The 24,753-nt window shown below is 50.2% G+C and overlaps 1 protein-coding gene and 1 pseudogene across 1 annotated transcript; both read right to left on the reverse strand.

Moving 5' to 3' along the window:
* Positions 1-1,997: 1,997 nt before the first annotated feature.
* Positions 1,998-4,620, reverse strand: LOC140219580 (uncharacterized; annotated as a pseudogene).
* Positions 4,621-10,824: 6,204 nt separating this feature from the next.
* Positions 10,825-11,673, reverse strand: LOC126534828 (uncharacterized). The gene has a single exon (XM_050182059.1). The coding sequence runs from the start codon at positions 11,671-11,673 to the stop codon at positions 10,825-10,827; it is 849 nt and encodes a 282-aa protein (XP_050038016.1).
* Between the last annotated feature and the right edge of the window lie 13,080 nt (positions 11,674-24,753).

The following is a 24,753-nucleotide window of genomic DNA, read 5'->3' on the forward strand; positions in this document are numbered from 1 at the left end:
TGCCATATCTTGATGATGTAGCAATATTTTTGGACAGCTCGGAACAACACGTATCGCACCTCAAACAGGTGTTCTCACGGTTGAGGGAAGCCGGCTTAACGATGAAAGCGAAAAAGTGTAGGTTTCGTTGTTCGCAGGTTACTTATCTGGACCATGTTGTCGGCCAGGGCATGAGACGGCCGGCCGAGCAGAAAATAGCTACGATTGGAGAATTTTCTCAGCCGCGCACGAAAATATACCTTCGTTCATTTTGGGGACTTGTGGGGTACTATCTGTCAGACACGCATCGTAGGGCGGTGATAAAGGGAATACCCCGCTTATTCCGATGATGTGCAATATATACAGAAGCGCTAGTCACATGACTTTTGTGATGAGTGCGGGATGACAGCCAAAGAAGTGTGCTCGTGTTTTATCTGCAGGCTGACGTCACATCTTTCCCTTTTTGCAAGCTAAGTACATTCACAATAACTCAACAACACAGTTCATAGTTAATCATTTAACTCCAAGTCGTTTCGGCGTCTTGATTATGCGACCGCAGCGGGTGGTTCTGCGATGTCCGGTGGTTTCGCTGGCGTGACCATCCGACGGCTGCTGCACACCGGCATACTTCACTGGCGTTGTAGCCAGTAATTTGGCGGGCAGTTCGGGAACTTGTGGCTTCGGTGTTACGTCGATCTCTTCTTGGTGGTGATCCCGTTGAACCACCGATGGAACACTGTCATCGTTTCCCGTCTCTGGCAGTAGGAGGAGATGGCGTCTGTTCCAGCGAACGGCGCCTTTGTCGGTCCCCATCCAGTAGGACCGTGGCGTTTGGGACGGCCGCAGGATAGTTCCGGGAGCACCCTTGTCTTTCAGCCACACTCGATTTCCTGCAGAAAGTCTGGGCAAAGACCTGGCAGCATGACGCTTGTCAAAGTATCTTTTCTGCCTGTTTCTGTATTCCTCATCCATTTTCTGCCACGAAGAGCTAACGACACAGGGTTTTAGCAGAGATTGAACGCAAGGTATTCTTGAGCGCAATCGACGGCTCATCAAAAGTTGTGCTGGACTGTAACCTGTGGGACCCGGCGAGCTCCGGTAGTTCAGCAAAGAAATGTAGGGGTCCTCCGCTTTCTTCAAAAGTAGCTTTATCGTTCTTACCATGCGCTCAGCTTCGCCGTTGGCTTGCGGGAAGAGCGGGCTAGTTGTGACGTGCTTGAACCCGTACACGCTTGAAAAATGCTTGAAAGCAAACGAGACAAATTGTGGTCCGTTATCGGATACCAGGGTGTTTGGGATGCCGTGCCTGGCGAAGATGCTCTTCAGATGGCTGATAACCGCTTCTGATGACGTATCGCCTTTCAGCAAGGCCAGCTCTGGATATCTGGAATGATAATCCACAACAACAAGATACACGGCGCGTTTTAGTTCAAATAAGTCCACGCCGACTTTTTGCCATGGTAGCTCTGTCGTTTCCGAGGGAATCATTGGTTCCGCGAACTGAACACGTTCACTCGCAGACACATGGCAATCAGCTACAGCTTTTACTATCTCTTTGCTGAGCCCCGGCCACCAAACAGATTCCTTTGCTTTTGCTCTGCAGCGAACGATACCTTGGTGCCCTTCGTGTAGTCGTTCGATCATTTCCTTCCGCAGACTTCGCGGAACAATAATGCGAGCATCTTTCAGCAACAGGTTCTTGCAAACTGAAATGTTAGCACGGACGGGCCAAAATTGCCTCAAAACGTCTGGGAGCCTTTCTTTTCTTGGCCACCCGTGGTGGCAGGCTTTCAGCAATGACAAGCATTCCTGGTCTTTTTGTTGCTCAGCTCGTATGAGATTAAGCATGCTTTCTGTAGCCGGTAGGCCCTGAACGATTCCATCGACGAAAGCAGATACGTCTGAGTCTGTCAAGGCGCCTAGAGTTTGGTTAGTAGCGTTCGCTCGTACTCTTGATAAGGTGTCGGCTGTCGCAATGCTTTTGCCGGGAACGTGCGTTAGTGTGAAGCAGTACCTCATCAAACGCATTCTGAATCTTTGGATGCGAGGCGGCATAGCGTCCAGAGGATCACGACCGAGCAACGGAAGTAGAGGCTTGTGATCTGTTTCGAAAAAAAATTTCATACCTCTTAAAAATTCGTCGAAACGTTCAGCTGCCCACATCAGAGCTAACGCCTCCTCTATTTGAGAATATTTTTGTTCCGTCTTTGTCAGCGATTTCGAGGCATAAGCAACCGGTCGTCGTTCCCCGGATGGTTGGATCTGAAATAATATAGCACCAAGACCATACGATGAAGCATCAGCCGAGACTATTGTCTCGTAGAGAGGGTGGTACATGGCGAGGCACCTGTCCGAGCTGATGGTTTCCTTGATTTTGCAAAACGCTTGTTCCTGTAGCGGTCCCCACGACCACTCATTGTCCTTGCACAGAAGGCTGCGTAGAGGCGCGCTCATAGACGCTGCATCTGGAAGAAACCTAGCAAGATGGTTCATCATTCCTAGAAGAGAGCGAACTTCCCGTTACGTTCTGCGGCCTCAGAAATTCTGTGATGGCCCGCACTTTTTCAGGATGCGGCCGCACGCCACCAGCGCCAAAGATCATGCCAAGGAAGGATACTTCTTGCACTGAAAAACAGCATTTTTCTTTGTTCAGCGTTACTCCTTCCCGCTGTAGTCTTCCGAGCACCTTGTGTAAGCGAGAGTCGTGCTCTGACTTATTTGCGCCGAACACAAGAATATCGTCCATGTAGTTCAAAACACCGTCTAATCCTTCCAAGACTTGCGTGAACTTCCTCTGAAAAACTTCTGGTGCCGAGGTTACACCAAACGGTAGTCTGCGATAGCAGTACCTGCCGTATGGTGTTATGAAAGTGGTGAGTGTTTGGCACGACTCCGCAAGTTGGATTTGGTAAAATCCTGAGCTTGCGTCTAGTTTCGAGAACACAGAGGCTTCCTGAAAGCTTCCCATGATCTGCTCTACGGTTGGCAATTGGAGGCGCTCTCTTCTTACGAAGTTATTTAGTTGAGTGAGGTCGACGCAAATCCTGACTGAGCCGGATGGCTTCAAAACCGGCACAATTGGCGCACATTATTCCGTCGGATCCTCGACCTTCCCAATCATGCCTTCCCGCTCAAGCCTATCAAGTTCCTCCTTAACCGCTTGCTTCATCGGGATAGGAATCCTGCGCGGTGTTGACACTGCGTAGGGGATTGCATTTTCTGCCAACCGTATCGTGTGCTCTCCTGCTATAGATCCGATTCCTTGAAATAGCCCTGGGTACTGTCTCGCGACCTCGTCGGACGTTCCTAGTTCGTCTAAAAATCGAACTACCCCAAGGGCATTTATTGCAGGCAGCCCTACTAAAAGCATGTGCAAGTTTTTTACGACATACACTGTCTGCTCGCAGCGACTGTCCTTCCGTGCGATTTCGGCTTGAAACTTTCCGCACGTGTCAATGCTTGCGTCACTTGGTCCCCTTAGATTTCCTGCTTTCTCAAGATAGCTTGGCATTCCTGCGAAATTTTCCCCCACGACCGTGACTTCTGCTCCAGTATCGACTTTCATTTTTACTTCATGGCCGTTTATCTGTACCGCCACGAAGTGCGCAGACAACTTGCTTTGTCGCGGTGTAACTGTGCCGAGGAATTGGCGCTCGTTGTCTGGGCAGCCGTTATCTGGGCAGCCCGGTGCCGTTACCCCATCAAGTTTTCTTTCTCTGTTTTTAATTCGACAAGGCTTTTCGAAATGCCCTAGCTTCTGGCAGTAAGAGCATTTTTGCTGCTTCGCTGGGCAACTAGTTCGCGGGTGCATCGGACCTGCGCAATAAGTGCAGCTTTTTACAGAAGCGGTCTTTTTGCGACGCGCAAGTGTAGCATTCCATTCTCTCTTCTGTTCTGTTTTCTTGTTCTTTACCGCTGCAACATATGTTTCGGCGCTCGTACCTTCCTGCTGTTTCAAGTCTGCTTGCTGCTGCTTTATCGTTTCGCTTGTTCGGGCCCTTGCTAGTGCGGTGGCCAATGTTAGCTTAGGGTCCATTTGAAGCTCTTCCGACAGCGCTTAGTCTAGAAGGCCAACTACAAAGCGATCCCTTATTAAACGGTCCTTCATGTTATCGAAGTCGCATCGCTCTGCTAACTTGTGGAGGTCGGTTGCAAATTCTTCTACAGTTTCCCCTGGCTGTTGACGACGTCTGTTAAAACGGGCGCTCTCATACACTGTGTTCTTCGTGTGAACGAAATAGGCTTCAAACTTTGCCTTTAAGACCTTGAAAGTCTTCAGGTCTTAGTCTTTTACCGCTAACGAGCGAAGAATCTCTCTTGCCTTCCGGCCCATTGTGTAAAGAAGGGTTCATACTTGAATTTCTTCCTTTTTCTCGCTGAGACCGGATGCGAAGCTGTAGTCTTCGAATTCCTCAATCCAAGAGGGCCAGTCTGCTGCGTTGTGGAAATCAAATGGCTGCGGAGGCTTTATCCCAGCCATTGTTGCTCGTTGCTGGACGCTCGTTGCTGCCGTGCCTTCCGTGAAGACTTGCACCACTTGCAAGCTACTGCTCCGCTCTGTCGGACTGCATACGCCCCCGACGGTCTATTTCGGGAGCGGCCCATCCCACTTCTGACACCATGTCAGAAACGCATCGTAGGGCGGTGATAAAGGGAATACCCCGTTTATTCCGATGATGTGCAATATATACAGAAGCGCTAGTCACATGACTTTTGTGATAAGTGCGGGATGACAGCCAAAGAAGTGCGCTCGTGTTTTATCTGCAGGCTGACGTCACACTATCAACGGTACATTCCGAATTACTCGCAAATGGCAAGTCCATTAACGGACGCCCTCCGAAAGGGAGCACCGAGTAGCGTACACTGGGATAAGGACAAAGAGAACGATTTGCAAAGTTTGAAAAAGCTATTAGTTTCTCGTCCTGTGCTTCGCGCACCAGACTACACAAAGGAATTCATAGTTCAATGCGACGCAAGCGACAGAGGTGTGGGCGTGGTACTTAGTCAGGTCGGCGACGAGAACGAGGAGCATCGTATCCTCTATGCCAGCCGTAAACTAAATCTAAGAGAGGAACCCTACAGCGCTTCAGAGAATGAATGCGCTTATTTAGTTTGGGCCGCCCAGAAGTTGTCGTGTTACTTGTACGGAGCGAAGTTCATCTTCGAGACCGACCACTGTCCTCTGACGTGGATCAATCAAATGTCACACAAAAATAGCCGCTTGCTCCAATGGAGCCTCAATCTCCAAGAGTACAACTTCTCCGTTCGATATAAAAAGGGAAAGTTGCATAGCAATGCGGATGGTTTGAGCAGGCTACTTTGAATTCTGCGTTTGAGGGTCCCGCCAAAATTTTAGGGTTACTAGTGTTAATCTTGTTAAGCCAAGGAGGTCCCCTCTCATTTAGCAGGATTCCCTCCAGGATTGCTGAATTTGTCAGCACGAAATTGCTTCAAAAATTGGCATAGCAAAATGCAACATTTTTTGTTTCTGCACTTATGTTTTCTTTGAAGCATAGCGGGTCTAAAGTGAGAGCCAAGGTTCGTCATCTCGGCGCAGAGCCACGTTGTGGGGTTCATTTTGCAGTAGCCTGTCCTTGTTGGATGTTTTGGGGCGGTGACATCCTTACACAAGTGGTTACTGCGAGCCAACACATCACCCCCTGGCCACCAGCCGTTCTCTTCCTGCACAGCGGTTATCAGAGCTCGACAGTCGAGACTTTCCGGTCCATGGAGGCGCTGTTAAAAACGGCCTGATGAGGTGCAACTGTTGCCAGCCAGTTGCGACAACGGGCGTCAACGTTTCCTAGAGTGCCGCCGCAAACCTCTAGCCACGGCGTCACTAAATCGCCATTGTGACTGAATGCGTTCGGCGGACCTGTTACCGAACCCACCAACGCGGATCTGATCGGCTATGAGCGGGGGGGATGCCCCGGGTAAACGTCGTCGTCGGGGACCGCTTCCCACGTGCCGACCAAGACGCAGGACAATGGCTACCCGGTCGTGCTGCGAGGGGCAGCTGCGAGTTCTACGAAATTCGTGTGATGTCGGTTTCGGACCGTGAACCTGTGTGTGTGTGTGTGTGTGTGTGTGTGTGTGTGTGTGTGTGTGTGTGTGTGTGTGTGTGTGTGTGTGTGTGTGCGTGCGTGCGTGCGTGCGTGCGTGCGTGCGTGCGTGCGTGCGTGCGTGCGTGCGTGCGTGCGTGCGTGCGTGCGTGCGTGCGTGCGTGCGTGCGTGCGTGCGTGCGTGCGTGCGTGTGTGTGTGTGTGTGTGTGTGTGTGTGTGTGTGTGTGTGTGTGTGTGTGTGTGTTGGACAGTGACTGGATGAACGTTTCCGTCCCCTTGGAATAGAGGGGACGGAAAGCATCAGTCATGCTAGACCGATGAAAGCATCAGTCATGCTAGACTGATGTAGATACTGTAAATAAACCCATATTCCTCGTTCTCTATGAGTAAAGCCCCTACATCCACGCGTCACCGCCGACCAGGTTAAGTACCGCCAACCTGCCCTCCTCCTCCACGCTCCTCTCCCACTCACCCCCTCAGCTTCCGGCTTCAAGCGGAACTTACGTAGCTTCAGCTTCCTGTTCCGAGTGGAAGTGACCCTATGGTTTTTTAGCGTTTACTTTCGCGTCTACGGAGAGGCTTTAATTGCACCAGCTGCGGTTGAAACTGTTAATGCGATTCCATCCAAGAACCACCGCCTACTGTAATCGGCGATCTGGTCGTGTTCGCTGCTTCGCGTCAACCAGCGACAAGTTGTGCCACGAGAGACAACGTACAGTGGAATGTAGTGCCTGGGTGCTTGGAGACCGCTCCCGTTTTTCGTGCATTTGGAAAACAGCGACCGCAAACTACTACTTCAGCGGAATACAACAGCTTGTCCCCTTTGAATTCTTGTTTTGAAGCATACATCCCCTCCAGCCAGCACGTATGGAGGGACTTTAGTGAAGGAGTTCGCGACGCCAATTTGTACGGCAGACGCATAGAGTTTATGCTGTTGATTCTGAGGTTGAACTTGTCTCGTACGGCAGATCGAAGGTAACGAACGTCCCAAGTGCGTGCACTGCGTGAAGAACTGCAATGACGTAAAGCTATGAAATATAACAAGTTCAAATTTGCGTGGAGGGCATTCAGTGACATGGTGAAAACAAGTGTGCTTTTCTTATGCGATATGAGTGGAGGTGTGCGGTGACTTGGTGCGTGCGCGCGTGTTGTAACGCGTGCAAAGGTGTACGGCGAATTGTGTTAGTGTTGTGACGCGAGCAGATGTGTACGGCGAATTATGTTCGTGTGTTGTGCCCCAGCCCATGGCTCTCCGCACTTTGTCAGAGAAAGGGGACGACAGGCAAAGCGTGCGGGCGCAGCGTACGCAAACAAGCACGTAGATGCACACGAATGACGCTTGGTGGAATGGCTAGAGCGAGCTACTCAAATTAGCACCGGTTGCTAAGCACGGGCGTCTCACCATCGTCTGCAATCACAGTGGAAATTCTCGCAGCGCAACTCCAGGAAGCGTAAACGCCGGAACCGGAAATCTTAAAACCGGACATGCCAAAACCGGAAATGCCGGAAGCGGAAATGCCGGAAGCGGATTTGGTGTGAGGGGAAAAGGCGGTTGTCGCTACTTAAGAAAGCGGCGGTGGCGCGTGGATGGAGGGGCTTTATCTATGAGAAGCAGTCCTTCCCTTCATCAACGTCCTCAGCGTGGATAAGTTGGACGACGGCATGGGCCAGCTACCTTCTAATTCATGCCCGACTCCAATCTTGACAACGGGTCACGAGCGATGGGATTGAGCCCCCAATCAGAACAGCCCGCATACACAAACGCAAGAACTTGTCGAGGAAATACAGGAGTTCTGGCTGCTTCATGTACGCTACATTATTTTTTAACATGGGCACCTTTATAGTTCTACCTTACATCAGTGCAAAGTGAACTCGAAAGAGATCGAATGCAGCCGTACCGTTACATTTTTAAGCGAATTAAGCGCAAATACGCCGCATCTTTATCACACTTCGAGCACACTTCGAAGCCCAACGGTAGACATTGCAGACGCAACCAGAATCGGACGAGCAAATTTCGCGTCTGTTAAATGAACGTAGCGGGTATCTCAAGAGGCATGTTTAAATTCATGGCTCTTTCATTCGTAAACATTATTTACGTGGCGCAATATTATCAGTGAGCGAAACAATTATTTTTCAACGCGAGGAATGAGAGCTGAAACTAGGCCAAGCGTAATGCGGGTCCAAAATGATCCAAAGCCGAGACCATCAAAAGCATAGCGCCTGCTTGCACTTGTCTGGTAGCATGCGCGAGCACATTGTGGTTCTTGAATGGTTCGGAAAGCGCTACGTGCGACTGCAACCGGACGTTACTGCAAGTTACGGTGGGAAATTCTTTCCGTGCTATGTGATTGCGATGACGACCGCCAGCAGCAGCGTGTCGCCGATTTCGCATTTGCCGACATCGAGTAAGTGAAGCTAGCCATACCGTGACAAGCACCCGAAGTGTTGCGTTTTGCACTACGCCTTTCATTGCGACGTGCGAGATGCTAACGTAGACGGCCAGATTTACACAAAAACCTACCAGCGAGGAGTGACCTGTGCCATTTTTCTCTTAACGTCTCAGGTGAGCATATCAGCTTTTGTTCGAGTTTACAAACGGCGCGTACTCAGCCTTTCCGGTTCGGCCACATTTATCGCGACGTTTCTCTTGGCAGTTCACAAACGTTTTGCCGGCATGCGCGCAGATCCCATGCGAATATACTACTGCCAAACGAAGGCCTCAGGAAAGCATCTGAAATTATAAAAATCGTGCACTGCCAGGAGAAACACAGTTCTTAGCGATCCCAGTGACGAGTGGCCTGTCGCATGAAAAATCCAGTTACCTTGAAGTGAAGAGAAAATAGTAGCACCAGTGCGACAGTCGCTGCTGATGACTGGTCGTCTAAAACGTTTTAGACAGCTTGTGTATTTTGAAGATTCCCTAGCGCTTGAGGTATAGTGGTGCAAAAAAACGTGCGTTCGCCAAGAATTAAAAAAAATAAAGAACCGACATTACGGGCCCCTTACGGTTCCCTTGATCACAATGAAGATGTAAGCATGGGCGCGCGGCTATCTATGGGTGAAGTGGCGCAGCGTTCGGGTGTATATCTCGGGAAGATTACCCCGCGTCCTGTTTATTGTGTGTCTGGTTGATTGGATGTAAAATTATTCTAAAAGCAAACGGGCAGATAAGTGTTTTTCTTTTGCGATGATGGCTGCCGAGTCCCAGTAAATGATGTGTCCGGTTAGGTCGTGATGTTCCGCCAGGGCGTTCGCGGCTGTGTGGCCCTTGGCGACGTCATTTGTGTGGTCCTTGGCGACGTTGTTTCAAGCGCCGTTTAATATTTCCGCTCTCGCCGATGTATGACACGTCACACTCCTTGCAAGGTATCTTGTATATCACACCCGGGTAGTCCGTGTGTTGCAAGGGGTCTTTTGCGCATACCAGCTGTTGGCCAATTTTTCGGGAAGGCACGTGGGCGATTTAAACACCGTAGCCCTTAAAAAATTGGAGGACGCTTAAGCTTCGCCTTCAAGAGTGAAACGCGACAGCGTTCCCGTCGACCCGCCAAGGGGTGTAAGACAATGCGCTACGGCGCAGCGATCACTTACGAGGCGCCCCGCATCGGACTTTGCACCCACCAATCACGCGGTGAGCGTCGAGCAACGCAGCGTTCGGCGCGGCAACGAAACGTGCGCCTGAGCAAGCGGAACGAACCAAAGAACTCGGTGTCTCGGAGGGGGAAACGATCTACGCCAGCCAAACGTCGTGATCGGCACGGGCAGAGAGATATATAGATAGTGATCTAAAGAAAGGAAGGACGCTTGATTCTGCAACCCGTCAGAGAGCACGGCGAAGCGTCGTCAGGGGAGAGGGAGTCGGGGCCGTGACGCGCCTCGCACCGGTCCCCGCACAGCCCCAATGCGCGCGTGGCGCGCCACCTGTCGGGGCAGCGCCGTACATTGAGAGGAAGGGGGCTTCTATGTTTGCCGCAAGATGGCTCTGGGTGTGCGGAAAGCGCAGAAGAAATGTAGCGGAAACGTACTTCGCTACTCGTGTAACTGCAACTTCTGTAAGTTACATGCTCATAATTATCGATAGACACCGCAGTATAACTTTCTACGGCACGTTTCTAAGACAACACCGCATTCACTAGAGGCGCTTTTGTACCGCTTTGAAGCATCGAACTCGTGGCTGAGTGGTAGCGTCTCCGCCTCACACTCTGGAGACCCTGGTTCGATTCCCACGCAGCCATTGTTGCCAGTTGTTTTTATTTATGAATTGCCTCCCGGGATTTTTCTCTCACGGCCAACGCCGCGGACGCCGACACCGACGACACCGGCTTTTCTGCGACACGAGCTCCTTAACGCTGTCGCGTTAAAATTCGTGCAAGGGCTTCGCTTGTTCCCATCGTGTAGGGTACCGCCGCGCTCTTCACTGTTTCTTTGCTTAACAGTGCTCTAGAGGATCTGGAAAGTGCCGCCTTAGCTTCATTTGGGACGTGACCAAAGCTATTTATAAGATACGTGGACGACTGCTTCTGCATTATCCCTCGCCAGAACGCAACTCATTTCCTGGAGCACTTAAATTCCTTCAAGCCGAGTATGAAGTTCAGGGCTGAAGAGGAAAACAATGGGCGAATTCCCTTCCTGGCTGTCCTCATAGAGAGGACTTCAAGCGGATTGAGAACTAGTGTCTACAGAAAGCACGGGAAACGCACATGGGAAAGCACCTGAGCTTCGTATCTGTCTGAAAAACATTTATTTAGATAGGTTTTGCATCAACACTAGGTGGGCTCCCCCTTATGGGAGCCCATTGGCGTCGGCCGCCACCCGGGCCCGCTCGACCAAGGCCCGTTGGGCCGTCAGGTCAGAGCAGCCGAGCAGGGCTGCCTCCCAGTCCTCCCGGGAAGGGTTGGGTAGGGGGGTTAGATTTGGGGTTTTTTGACATGCCCATACCATGTGAAAAATGTCTGAGGACTTTTCCCCACAGTGCGGGCACTCCCCCGTGCAAGCGGGGTCAAAATATTTTAAGGCTGCCGGGCACAGCAGAGTTTTGGTATAAAGGCGAAGGAGAATGCGCTCCTCCGCCTTTGTGAGGCCCTTACAGGGATTGGGATAGATGGCATGGCCAGATTGGTAGAGCTGAACGATCTCTTTGAAAGTATAGGCGGGATTGGGCTCGGGGTCCGGATCGGTGGGGGACGAAGGTGATGCCCGGAAAGTGAGCGCGCGGGCGACGGCATCGGCCGTCTCGTTTCCTTCGAGGCCCGTGTGAGCGGGAGTCCAGATAATCGTACGGTGCGAGGAGGCACCGAGATAGTCGCTGTTTTGCAAAATTTTGTAGGCGAGGTACGGTATGTGCCCCTGCTCAATATTGCGGCAAGCACCCCTCGAGTCGGTGATGATGACCCGCGAGTGTTGATCTGCGGCGGCTAGCGCGATGGCAACCACCTCCGCGTGTGTAACGTTGTGTGCACGGAAAGTGAGTCTGTTTACTGCTGTGTTTTGGTGGACGACTGCGGCCGTGTACCAACCCCCATGGTACGGGCCGGAGGCGTCCACGTAGAAGACTCCGTGTTTGTGTCCGTAGTGGCGAGCCGAGGCTTCCGCCCGCGCGAGGCGTCTGCCACTATGGTCCTCTTGTGTCATGTTGACCGGAAGAGGGCGCACGTGCAGGGCATACCTCCACTGTGATGGGATATGTACGTGCTCTTCCGTATGTATTGAATGATGGATGTGTAGTCGGGCAAGGAGGCGGCGACCCGACGGCGTTTTAGAGAGTCTCGTGTATTGGTTCATCAAGTGTGCCTCTCGCAGCTCTTTAAAGGTGTTCACCATCCCCAGGCCCAGGAGGCGCAGGTTAGAGGTACTGGCCGGGAGGTCGAGGGCACGCTTGTAGATTTTACGGAGAATGACTTCGAGTGCATTCTCGTCAAGTTTGCGTAGGTGGAGGTATGGAGCCGAGTAAAGGACTCGACTGGTTACAAATGCATGCGCCAGCCGGAAGGCGTCTTTGCATCGTAACCCCCCGCGCTTGTTCGAAACTCGGCGGACCATCCGGCCCACCTGGTCCCCCACCTTACGCAATTTGGCCAATGTTGTGTCAGCTTTGCGATTTTTGTGAATAGAGAGCCCCAGTACTCGGATCTCGCTGTGTTCGGGTATGGGTCCACTGTTAAGGGAGAGGTCGATTTTGGTGGTGCACTTTGGTGAGGGGCGTATGTGCACAAATTCAGATTTGGACGGGGAGCACTGAAGGCCGCATCGACGGGCATAGTTGTCTACGATGTCCGCCGCTTGCTGCAGGTTGGCCTCCATTTCTCCTACCGAGCCGTGTTTAGCCCAGATGGTGATGTCGTCGGCATACAGCGCGTGCTGGATGCCGTCCATCCTCGCCAGCTGAGCGGGAAGTCTCATCATCGCCAAATTGAATAGGAGGGGCGAGAGGACCGCTCCCTGCGGGGTCTCTCGCGTGCCTAATTGGTATGGGCCGTGTTCGCTGTCCTGAATCCGAATGTATGATTGTCGGTCAGTGAGAAATTGCCTAATGTGGTTAAAGGTGTTTCGGCCGCAATCTGTTTGGGAAAGATGTGTTAGAATAATTTCGTGGGTCACGTTGTCGAAGGCCCCCTTCAAATCCAAAGCGAGTACTACTTTATCACTTAGGGGATATTCGGTCGGGTCCAGAATTTCTCGGTCAAGTTGAAGCAAGACATCCTGTGCGGACCGGTGTGGGCGAAATCCGAACATGGTGTCTGCGAAAACATTTTTGTTCTCCAGAAACTCAGACAGCCTGTAGCGCACCATCGTCTCCATTAATTTTCCCACACAAGAAGTAAGGGATATGGGGCGGAGGCTGTCTATGTTGATGGGTTTACCAGCTTTGGGAATGAAGGTGACCAGAGCGGTCTTCCAATCAATATGGAGGGGTGTTTCCCCGATCCAAATGGAGTTCATGTAAGCGAGGAGTGTGGAGTAGGCAGAGTCGGGAAGGTTGGCAAGTAATTTGACTGTAATTTTATCCCGTCCCGGTGCCGTTCCTCGCTTCATTTTTGCTAGGCCCGCCTTCAGGTCGTGCAGCTGGAACGGTTGGTCCACCTCCGCGTTCTCGGAACCTGCATACGAGTACGCGGGCCCTCGGGGGTCCTGCTGACTACAGAGGTATTGATCTCGGAGTTTGCATGCCAATTTTGAAGTGTCTCCATCGAAGCAGTGAATGGCTCGTTGGAGATGTTTCTGTGTTTCTGCTCGAGTTTGGGTGGGGTCGATTAGGGCGCGGAAGAGGCGCCACGTACTCCGGCTGGACATTTGTCGCGCGACGGTATTGCATCGGTCCACCCACTTAGAGTCAGCGAGCTGGGCCGCGTACTCTGCCGCTCGTTGGGTGAGCTCAGCGATGCGAATTTTGAGTTTCCGATTGTGTTTTTGCCGGCGCCATCGGCGGACAAGGCTGTGCCGGGCCTCCCAGAGGTGAAGGAGGTGGTTTTCCACCTCCGGGGTCGCCTCAGAGAGTTGAATTTGAGTTTCCGTGGAGCGAAGGGTGGAAACCAATTGCTGGGACCAGACGTGGTACCCTTGCTCCTGAATGGGGGTCGAGTTGGTGTATGTTTGTCGGAATTTGGTCCAGTCGGGCAATTTTGCCTGTGCGAAAGGTCTTGCCAATGGATGGGTGCGAATTGTTGTATTGAGTATGCAGTGGTCGCTACCGAGGGTTTCTTCGGTGTTGACCCAGTCTACATATTGAATGTTTTTGGTGAGGGTAAGGTCCGGACACGTGTCCCGGGTCACGGAGTTACCCACGCGAGTTGGGTGGGCAGGGTCGGTGTGGAGAGTGAGGCCCAGCGTGGACATAAGTTCCGCCAGCTTACGTCCACGTTTCTCTTCACGCGCGTATCCCCAAAGTGTGCTGGGGGCGTTGAAATCACCCACGATCACCAGGGGATCCCTGCCCGCAGCCTTTAAGGCGCGGCTAAAAAGGTCTGCGAAAGTGATGTTGGCTAACTTAGGGGAACAATAAATGTTGAGAACGTGTAGTGGTGGGTCCTGTTTTCGTAGCGGAAGGAGGGTCACCATCACGTACGAGAATTGTTTTGAGGTCAAGGTCAACGAAGTTGGCCGTGTAATTTTTATGCACGCAGATACAGGAGAGGGGGTCCTGCTGAAACGTGGTGTAATTTGTAAGTGTGGCGCCGCTCCCTGGCTCCTGGAGGGCTACCACAGCAGGAAGGTGCTCGAATGTTGTGAGGAAAAATCGTAGGTTGGCCCGCTTAGCGTGGGCCTTGAAACCTCGACAGTTCCACTGGGTAATTAGGATGGGGATGGCCAATTTGGATCGGGGGAATTTCCGGAATTTAGGGGTGCCCGCCATGATCGGTAAGATTGGTAGGGGGTTGCGAAGACGATGTTCCATCGCCAGCACTCACGGGAAGGGGAGCATCCTCCATTCCGGAGAGTGAGCAACTGTCTTCGTCATCGAAATCGAGTTGTCGTCGAAACATTTTGGGGTACCGGCCGGACACGTCTTTAATTGGGCCGGCTCGCCGGGTGGTGCGAGAGGTTTGCGCGATTTGTTGAGTTATGAAAGAGGGAATCATCTCTGTCAATTTGGCAATCGCGGCATTCATGGCCGCGGAGATTTGGGTTTCAAGAGCGCAAATCCGGCTGTCCATACGGGCCTCGAGGGCGTTGATCCGGGCCTCGAGAGCGGCTACCGCGCTAGGTGCCTCCGCCGGCGCTTCTGTCTCGCTTTCCATTACTTCTAATGCGGGGGTAGGGTGGGGTTGCGTCAATTTTGCTTCGAGTGCTGTAATTTTCTTTAGCAGCATCTCATTTTGCGCCTGGAGAGCCGCGATCATGTTTTGTTCGGCGCTGAGCGCCGCAGGAGGAGTAGAGGGAGGGGAGGAGGAAGCAGCCCTGCCCGCGCCGCTCACCTGTTTTCCTTTTTTGACGGCGTCGGCCCAGGCCCCAGCCACGCCGTGTGGTGGCGCCGTAGATTGCCTCCCGGCTTCTCCGGCAGGGGTCGCTAGCTTGCCGGTCTTGGTGACGTCCCGGTGCGTCGACCTACCGGGAAGCTCAAGATGGCGGTGTTTTTTCTTGACCGCCGTTTTGGTCTTGCCGCCCTTTTGGGCGGCTATCTTGGAGTTGCGGAACTTTGCAGTGCACTCGCGGGAGTTCGTGGCGTGTCCGCCACCGTACACTGAACACTTGGGCACGCATTCGTGAGGGGCCCGCACCCCCTCTACGAGTGGAATCTGTTGCCCGCACAGACCGCAAGTGTCCTGTCTCAGGTTTGGGCATGCGTCCATCCTATGGCCGACAGCACCGCACTTGCCGCAGGCCGGGATTGTACGGTAGTAGGGCTGGACGGGTACCACCATGTTGTCATAGTGAACAAAACGCGGTTTGTCCTTTCCGGCGAAGGTAACACGCGCTTTGTTCGATGTGCCAAATTTTCTCACTTCAACAATGGTGCCTGCTCTCCAACGCACCTTTTGCTGAAGTGTCTCCGTCGTGTCCGAGTTGCACACCACGATGACACCGTGGCAAACGTCTCCGCCATCTTGCCGTAGGTATCCGTGGAGCGGGACCGCTCCGCGTTCGGTGTTGACAGAAAAATTCCCGATCACTCGGTCTGCCGTCTCGAGGTCCGGGGTATGGATCACAATCAAATTTTGTTCTCTCGAAGGGAGAATCGATGCGGTCTCTGCCCGCTCAGACCCGAGGTAAGCCGTGAAAGCGGTCCCGTAGCGATTCTCGGAGAAGGCTTCGTGCAAGGAAATATGCTCACGTGGCTTTACAACGATCACGTAGTCATCCGGGTTCGGTTTTAGTAGCGGGCGAGGCTTCCACTTCGTGAAGACCTTGCCTTTGCATCCCGCAGCGTGCGAGGCAGGAGGCTGCGTCTTGCCGGCTGGGTTGCCGGACGCCGGGGCGGCGGCGGGCGCCACCATCTTGGCTTTCTCTTGCAAGCGGCGAGCGGCCGTGTTGAGGAGAGCTTGGCTTCGAATATTCGAAGGAATCGCAGAATTGGGCTCATCAGTCGTCGGAACCGTCGTCCAGGACATCGCGTCCGGGTCGTAGCCACGCTGGGTTAGCGTAGAGACGGCCATATTGCCTCGGGAAGCAGTCTTCACGCCGCCGGGCATCGGCGTCGCCGTCAGGCTGGACGGCGTCGCCCACGTGGCGGGGTGAAAAACTGCTCTAAAAGTGCCGAAAACCGGCCCACCTGGTTGAAATCGGTGTCCACGTGCGCCGGGTGACTTGCTTTATCAGATGGTAGCAAATTTGGTGGCGTACCGTGAAGTTATCCGTGCCCCGGCCGAGAATTGGCGGAGCCGATGCGCAGCACGTCTGAAGCGAACGCTCAGGTTACGGCGCCTCGCTTCGTATCGGCGCACCCAATTGGGCAAAAGCGATCCGTTGCAGCAGCACCCTTCTCCCGGGAATTCCGTGACTGCTCCAGCCCCACGAAACGTAGGCAAGAGCTACAGGTTGTGAATATGGACCTGTTGAACGATGGTTACCCTCGAAAACTGCTCAGAACCCAGGAGCGCAAAGCAGCGAAGCCCCGCCGTGACATGGCGAAAGAAACCGTGAAGAGCGCGGCGGTACCCTACACAGTGGGATCAAGCGAAGCCCTTGCACGAATATTTAAGCGCTACGGTGTTCAAATCGCCCAGGTGCCTTCCCGAAAAATTGGCCAACAGCTGGTACGCGCAAAAGACCCTTTGCAACACACGGAATACACGGGAGTGATATACAAGATACCTTGCAAGGAGTGTGATGTGTCGTACATCGCCGAGAGCGGAAATATTAAACGGCGCTTGAAACAAAACATGAATGACGTCGCCAAGAGCCACACAGCCGCGAACGCCTTGGCGGAACATCACGACCTAACCGGACACATCATTTACTGGGACTCGGCAGCCATCATCACACAAGAAAAACACTTATCTGCCCGTTTGCTTTTAGAATCATTTTACATCCAATCAACTAGACACACGATAAACAGGACGCGGGGTAATCTTCCCAAGATATACACCCGAACGCTGCGCCATTTCACCCATAAATAGCCGCGCGCCCATGCTTACATCTTCATTGTGATCAAGGGACCCGTACGGGGCCCGAAACGTTGGTTCTGTATTTTTATTTTCTTCTTGGCCAGTGCACGTTTTTTGGCACCATTATGTTTCCTCGCCAGATGAGTTTTCGTCGAACACTTGACTACGCTTGAGGTATATTAGCAAGAATAATTTTAAGCACTACAATGCTGTGTGGAGTGTCGGGCGATGTGGCACCACGTAAATTTTTGTAGCGGTGTAGCGGCTGCATGCACAAATATAAGAGGCACAGCGCTTTAAAGGAACACCAAAGGTTACTATGAAGTCAAGTTAAAGTGATAAAGCAATGCTCTAGAACGTCTAAGGCGTCAATATAATCGCGAGCAGAGCTTTAGTAACCGAGAAATTGATGTAAATGCATGACGCGATTTGAGACTCTCCAGTGACATTCCGGTATTAGCCCGATGACGATGACAAAGCGCGCTCGATTTTGCACCGTGCGCGCTTTAGAGTTTCAGTCGTTTCGTTATCGCGTCGTGCTGCGGTGGTCCTGCTGGCTCGCGAAACTTCCATTTTTAACAAGCAGCGAGAATGCCACGTCCATGTGATGTCGTGGGATGCGCGAACGGCCCGCGGAACATGGCCAAGGGCAGTTGCAGCGGCGAATCCAACGTTACTTAACAATGTGTGCCATCGAGTGAACCTCTCCTTTCGAAGTGGTTAAGTGCCGTACCTCTGCCACAGCGCGCTGGCAAAGAGCCGAAAAATCACGTAGTGTGCTCGCTGCGCCTTCGTCCAGAGGATTACGAGTTCAACGCTATTAGAGTTGTCGGGCGATCTCGCCGCTGCCACCATTTGTAAAGGTTGGAGGTCGTAGGGAGGAACTTGGCAGGAACTAGGCGTACAGGGTATATTTACAGTATTTACATTTTAAATGAGATACATTCGACAGTCGAGCGTGGATGCCAAATGGAGCACGATAGACGCAGCATACAACATGCGAGCACGAAGCTCCAAACACATTGCTTCTCGAGCACGAGCACACAGCTCACGAGCACACAGACGAGTACAGAGCACGACGACAAGCACCCTCTAGGAGCGACAAACAGCCGCTTATAAACACTCCGTGCTCCCTTGATCCCTAGGTGAGGAAAAAACGGCAGTTCACCGCCGATTCGCAGCGTCAAACGTCAACGCAGTCGACCCGCCGGTTGTCCATTATCTTGAGTCTTGAAAGGCGCGTCGGTTCCCCGAGCTGACCCCCGCAGCGCGGCTGCCGATTGCCATTGTCTTGCGCCTCTAAATTCCAGAGCTGCCTTTCTCCTGTAGTCGCCACGAGTGTCAGCAGACTGTGACGAATCCTGGGGCCCACGTACCGCAAAGCACGCTTTTGTTAGGGACGCTCTTCTTGCTGCCGAGAGAGACCATGAAGACTCGGCAAATCAACGAACAATACGTTGGGCGCCAAACGTGGCCCGCCCTGCTGCCGTCACCGATTCTCCGAACGAGCCGCATGGTGGATTAACGCCGCCGCAGTCCGCAGTTCTCTGAAGGAAGTTCATTGTCGGTTAGTGCTGTCGTCCTCGCAGGTTCTCTGAAGGGCGCCACCACCGCGGGTCGATCAAAGCACGTGCAGCGGGCTGAAATAGCTTTGCAGAGCAGTAGGGAAGTCGTGTGGAGTGCAGGTCGCCCTCGTAGTAGTACGCAACGACGCCGGCACGCCAGCAGCGCGAGCCCTCAGCGGCAGGTCACGTTCATTAGTACCTAAATCGCTGAAGTCGAGCCCAGCGTCGCGAGCCAATGTGTCGTTGTCAGGGTCATCCATTGCAAAGAGCGCCGAAGTTGCCGTCATAAAATAAAGAACCAGCTGATCGTTGCGCGCTTTGCCTTCCGCTAGCCACTATAGTTCCGCTTTCGCGATGGTGTCGGCTCTGTCTTGGCTCTGTTTATGGCCGCGCGTTTGTGTTTTGCGCAGAAAAGCCGTAGCGCCGTCTGCCGGCGCCGTTCTACTCACCGACGGCGCAACGTCACTATGAGACCATGACGTCACCACTCCTCGATTGGAGGGCGGGCGATTTGAACTGCTCTAGAGGTACCCGGACGCTTCAGAACGTATTTTCTCTTAAAATAAGTCTTTTCTTCGCACGAAACAAGCGTTTCGACGTTTCTGGTATGGTATTTCAACAGCCCACGTTGAATTAATATTAACCTTTAGTGTCCATTTGAGCGCTGAAGCAACACACATAAATGTGTACTTTTCTGCAAGTCAGAAAAACATTGGCTACCAATCGAATACTTTTCTCGCAATCTTTATTTTCGCTGTTGTTACTATTTAAAAGCATGAATTTGCTGCAACCTTTATATAATGAAACCTACTAGACTTACAAAACCTGAGTCTGTTCTGTGGTGAATTGGTAATATTATACCGGGATTTACTACTTTGTTTGTTGGCTTTGATGGAAAAAGGGTCCTTTCAATCGTATATTTATGTTAGCGCTTATACTTGGCAAGCAGAAGTAAGTTAATTGAAAAGTCGTTCCTCCCAGTGAGTTGCATTTGAAACCAAGATGATCCCGCCTTGGCTAATGGGCACATAACTTAAAGTAAGTACAGCTGAAGTTGGGTCAATTGCTGTAGGATATCTTGTTGTAAAAGTAGATGGCTCTTTGTTATATTACTGCTTCCATGCAGAAATACCTGTTTTTCTTTACCAAGAAATTACGCTAGCGTGGAATGAAATATAGTTAATTGTGGTGTACTGTTTTAATAATTTAATAATAAAAAATTCGTCTGTCGTGTATAAGAGATTACCTCCTTGTGCGAAACAGTGTTGTGTGACGTACTCCTTTACTGCTGTCGTCCTGCATATTTTTGTAATGTTGAAATGCATTTTAGGTACCCATGGAAAGGCAACAGTAACAGGAAATAGCCATCTTATCCAGCGTGTTATGGGTGAAACAAATGGTAGCAGGAACTTTGGCATATCTCCTTAGCAGTATGGTGCTCTTTACTGTTTTTTTGTCCTCATTTCTGCCTTTATTCATGGTATTGTTATTGTGTAAAGGGTAATACGTTTACATAGAGAGAGTAATCGCACAAAGACGGAGACATGGCTGGAGGAGACAACACACACAAGCCTCCTTCGTTCGTGTCTCAACGCTGCGCAGTTATCGTACTCTACCCACCAGCCCAAATTTCTCGGCAGCTACGTTTACTAACTCCGTGTTATTACAATTTCATTGAGGCAAGGTTGAAAGGGCTGATGTACATGGGAATATGGAGACTTGAAATGATGAAGAGTAGTACAACAAGAAGCATTGCTGGCGCCATGTTTCGACAAGGAAATGGAGACAATGCCTCTTGTGGAAACTTGACTCCAGAGACATTCCTTCTTCTACCACTATATTTACCGTTAAAAGGAAGCATTATTGCACTTGCTGAAATATTATGCATTATGAATAAAAATTAGTAGCGCGAAATGTAAAGAATGTGAAAGTTGGTATGTATTCTAATGCTAGAGCAAGAAACAGGCAGAAAGACAAGAATAAGGTGTAGAGAAGCACATTGTTATTTTTGACCACGGTGGCTGCACTTTGTTGCATTAACGGCCTTATGAATTCCTAATTGAATTAGCTTGGTGATTTATTTATGTCAAGGGATGTTGAACTTGGATTAATGCACCTTAAAGTAATGCTGGTTAAATAACATATACAATGAAATGTTAAGATGGCAGGCTTACAGTTGACTAGCAGATCACTTGATGGCATGAGCTCAGTTCCAACCGAATTTCCATGCACAGCTCCGTTGCACATTTTCTTATTTTCTGTCTTTGCTTGCATTTTCAGAAACATAACTGCCGTTTCGTTTTTTTGCGGGTATAGTTCTGTTGTACGATCTGACTGTTTACCTTTACTTGTATTAGTAGCCATGTTATGCAGACAACTGCTGCATTTTTCTTTTAAATTGCAACACAGTATGACTAAGAACATGTTTGCAAGTTTATTGCAGGTACAACCTGGTAGCTACTGCCCCTGCCGAACATAGCCAGCACCCTGTTCTGGCTATGTCCCGAGACCACCGGTGGTCCCGGGTTCGAGTCGTGGACACCACCGGTGGTCCCGGGTTCGAGTCGTGGACCAGGTCGAATTTTTCTTCCAACTCTGAGGCTTCCCTTTCGAGCAACCCGTATGGGTTTCATTTGTAGCAAATGGTGCGAACGGGTGGATATCTAATTTTCCCTTTATTAATTACTTCTCTCCACCTTGTTTGTTTCCGCAGAACTACTATGTCAGGATAAGAGCAAAACAGAGTACTTATTTCAAGCGTCCTTCATTTTTAAAAAAAGCCAAGAATATAGGAGCACAAAAAATAAAACAGTAACAAACTATTTCTAAATATGTCTGGTAATAATGTGACTTCCTTTCACTGCAATGATATAATTGTGCCTGCCACACAAGGTTTCAGACATGAAACAACATGAAACGTATGGTACTCTTCACATTCATCAGCGTGGCAAGTAGGTTTGCCCCACCGACGAATGCCCAAGGCGTCATAGGTTTCATGCACACATTGGTTGTGTTGCACCTTGTGAATATGCATTTCTCCAACACAAAGGTTGACAGCAGTGCTTTGACTGGCAAATATGTTTCCTAATTTTCAGAATTTCAGAATTTATTAGTGCAACAGTAATGCTACAAATCATGTAAAGATAACTTTAGGGGCTATATGTCCATAGATACACATGTCTTCACATGACATAGCACCAATATGTGGTGGCAGGATGAATGTGTTTATTTCAGGTTTAGATATTGGTTTCCAGGCCTGGGTTAGTCACCTACATTTAGGACTCTAGGCCAGCACCCCTGTACTAGAGGGAAATGAATTAAACTAAGAAACATAAACATGAAAAGATTTTGTTTCTGGAACTAATGTGACAATCAGCAAGATACTTTGTGCACTGATTTCCGAATTTGTGATGGTGCATTCTATATGACCGGTGAAATGCGAAAACACCCGTGTACTTAGATTTAGGTGCACGTTAAAGAACCCCAGGTGGTCAAGATTTTCGGAATCCTCCACTACGGCATGCCTCATAATCAGAAAGTGGTTTTGGCAAGCAAAACCCCATAATTTATTCTATATGACCGGTTGTATTAATGTGAGAAACAAATATTTTTTATTGTCACAGTACAATTGCTAGCACTCATTTGCATGCAATTCCTTTACTGGCTAAAAATTCATTTTCTAATATGGTGTTTTAAGTTTTGCGCGCTCAATTTTAAGGGATGGGAACCGTTACATACAACCGAACGCAAGAAAGTACGAAGGAATGCAAGCAGGAAATGAGGCTTTGTAGGCAGACGCCTGGGTGTGCTATTTCTAAACTCCCTGCGGTCGGCCTGAAGTCATTTTCTAACACTTGGGTGGAATACATTGACAGCCACTTATGAAGGGGAAATGCTCCTAGAAACAACTTCATTTATATATTTGTACATGTGATTTGAAAATACTACCGTTCATAGAGTCTTTATGTAGATTTTAAATATGTCATTGGCTTTTGAGTTAGCTGCTATATTTTTTTCAGGTAATATATTTACAGGTGCTTTCGTATAGAGTTTTCACAAAAAGCATCGTCCTGTATCTCAGCTCGTAGTAGACCACAAAGTACTGATATCCAAACAGCATGTACAATTGCTTAAACTGCGTGTCAAAAAAAAAATTAGGACACATTAAATAATTTTGAGAAATAATCAAATTTCAAGTAGTTATCAACATTCTACATATCTTCAAGAGTATGGTGCCGAATTTCGTCAGTATAGGACAAATACAAGGGCACAAGGTTATCCTCATGGGATTGTGACCAAAATTATTGAAATGTACTAATCTTTACTTGAATAGTTCCACTAATTTTACATGATGTTTGCATATCTATCGGCTCTTCGGCGTCTACGAAAAGCTTAGTTAGCAACAACAGAATGCTTTCGTGAAAATTTCATATGCAGGAAAGTGCCCGCAAAGATCGCTATGTACTTTGTCGTATAAGAAATGACTCAATGTAGTAGCTAAACAAAAACTAATGGGATATACGAGATATGCTTGAAGAACTGAATGGCTCAGTTTTCACACCTGTAGTACAACTATTAAAAAATTCTTCAAGTAGCATGCCGCCTTATTTCATAAACAAAACGCGTCCTTGCTATAGTTAACTACAACATGGCGACACAAAGTTGAAGGCAAGTCTTCTTTTAAAAGCAACTCTGGGCTGTCTTCCCGTGGGCTGCTGTTAAACACTAAAAGGCACAATGCCCTCAGCAGCTCCCTAGCCATCGCCACATTAGCCTCTTGAGAGCTGTAATTATCCGTGACTCCCCTCAGAAGAATCGCAGAAACTGCAGCGCTTCCCTTTCTACTAAAGTGCGAGTCCACAGATAGAACTGTAGGAAGGATGCAGGAGAAGAGGCAGTTCCCATACAGGGGAGGGGGAGCAGGTGACGTGAGAAGGCAAGCAAACCCTAATGCTATACGACCTCGGTGGCGGGGAAACTGGGTAAGCTTAAGTTCAAGGTATGGTACAGTACGTTGCTGCCATTTAAAAAAAAATACCATGCAACTATGTCAAGCAGACAAATTACGCAGGGCGGGCAGAAGTAGAGCCACATTAATTGAAGCGCACCGCAGAATCCAGGCGGCACACTCTAAAAACTAAGGGAGTGCCGGGCACTCTCTTTGAGGGAGTAGCTGCTTGTCCCATATTTCACTCTCTTTTCGAGAGTAGATCGACCCTCTTTGAGAGAGAGTAGGTCAACTCCTCCTGACAGAGTTTTGTTACTCCACCGCAAGGGATTGCTAGTACTCTTCCGCAGAGTGCTGATACTCTCCCCGCAGGGTTAATAGTACACCGCCAGACTGAGTACTTCTACTCCCCCAAACAGAGTGCTAGTACTCTTCCCAATACCCTCTTAGCCAAGTCCTGGTCACGCATGCAGGCAGGAAATCAGATCAAATTAGGGCCGCTGATATACTGTTCCCTAGGCGGCTCCTCAGAGACACTGGCCCGATTCCAAGCGGCCTTCAGAATAGGCGTGAGCAAAGTTATGCAGGATTTTAAAGTAATTTTTTCCTGGCTATTTGCTGCCTACCGTGAGGCGTGACTGCTCTGAAGTGGCCTATGCGTATGCGTCACGAACGCCACTGAGGAGAAAAAAAAGCGAATTAACACTTAATCTGCAAATATCTCCGCAAATTTCACAATCAGGAGTCACACAATCTAATTAGAATACAATTGTCAAGGAAATCACATACTTATCAAGAATCACAATGCTCTATACATCACGTGAATTCGAACCCGCGTACACTCGCATTTGTACAATTCAAAACACACATCATAACCATTACACCACAGCGCCGCCACGCGCAGTCGTGTTCTTTTAGAGGTTATATATATACCAAACGTATTTGATGAATCGGCTGTGGTGGGTGGGGTTTCTCTGCAGTGTGCTGTGCTGTTGTGTACTGGAATACGTGTGCGTTTGCATCATTTCCATTCCTTGCTACGACTAACGAAGGAAGACAACGTAGACGACAACGTGAGAACTATTCACGGCTTGTCGTCACCGCAGGAAAATAACAAATGTGCCGTTCAGCTCATGATCGAGTGCTTCTCCAGTCC

The sequence above is a fragment of the Dermacentor andersoni genome, chromosome 7, assembly GCF_023375885.2.
Source record: "Dermacentor andersoni chromosome 7, qqDerAnde1_hic_scaffold, whole genome shotgun sequence".
NCBI classification, from domain to species: Eukaryota; Metazoa; Arthropoda; class Arachnida; order Ixodida; family Ixodidae; genus Dermacentor; species Dermacentor andersoni.